The sequence below is a fragment of the Ipomoea triloba genome, chromosome 5 (assembly GCF_003576645.1).
Source record: "Ipomoea triloba cultivar NCNSP0323 chromosome 5, ASM357664v1".
NCBI classification, from domain to species: Eukaryota; Viridiplantae; Streptophyta; class Magnoliopsida; order Solanales; family Convolvulaceae; genus Ipomoea; species Ipomoea triloba.
Window position 1 is genome coordinate 20,702,879 of NC_044920.1, and position 945 is coordinate 20,703,823.

Below are 945 nucleotides of genomic sequence, written 5' to 3' on the forward strand. Positions count from 1 at the left end.
ATGGATATCGGTGACCCAAACAATATATGTGAACATTGCAATGCAATCTATTGGTATGAGGAGCGTGTTAATAAGGCAGTGCGTAGCGGAACAACTAAATATTCAACGTGCTGTGGTCATGGGAAGATCAAATTGCCAAAGATGGTGCCACCTCCAAAAAGGATTTTCAACTTATTCTTTGCAAGAGGAAAGAAACGGAATGAATTTCTAAAGCACATAAGAAGCTTCAATAACATGTTTTCTTTTACATCCTTGGGGGCTAAGGTTGATAAATCAATCAACCTTGGAAATTGCCCACCAATATTTAGGATAAATGGGCAAAATTATCATTTGATGGGAGGATTAATGCCCGATCCTGGAAAGAGTCCAAAGTTTGCTCAATTATACATCCATGATACAGAGAACGAAGTAGAGAACCGCATAAATGCATTCAGGTAATACGATGCTCTATTTTTTAATATGATATTAGTTACTATTAATTTAGTATAACAAAATTCTAACAACAATATGCTAATCTAATGTAATTGAATTTTTTAAATAGTGGTGCTGACCCCAATGACCAAACGCATGTTGATATAGTTCAAGATATCAAGCAAGATCTAGATGAGCACAATGTGTTGGTGCAATCATTTCGTTGGGCAAAAAATCAGATTGACAACAATCCAGAAGTTAATTTTAGGATGAGGTTGATTGGTAAGCGTCAAAGTGATGCAAGGACGTACAATCTACCCACTGTTTCAGAGGTGGCTGCTTTAATTGTTGGCGATCTAGACCACACACTCGGGCAACGGGACATAATAGTGGAGACCAAGGCTGGATCACTCAAGAGGATAAACGAGCTCAACCCAGCGTATTTGCCATTGCAATATCCCCTTTTATTCCCTTTAGGCGAAGATGGCTATCGAGAAGACATAAATACTGCACAGCATCCAATAAACCAACCGC

General features: G+C 38.5%; 1 protein-coding gene across 1 annotated transcript in view; it reads left to right on the top strand.

The window, feature by feature from the left end:
- The window catches only part of LOC116020377, an 8,584-nt gene continuing 7,639 nt past the window's right edge, over positions 1-945 (top strand). The window contains exons 1-2 of the mRNA XM_031260853.1: positions 1-434; positions 542-850. Of these exons, the coding sequence (XP_031116713.1) occupies positions 1-434; positions 542-850 (743 nt within the window). The remainder of the gene's footprint in view (positions 435-541; positions 851-945) is intronic.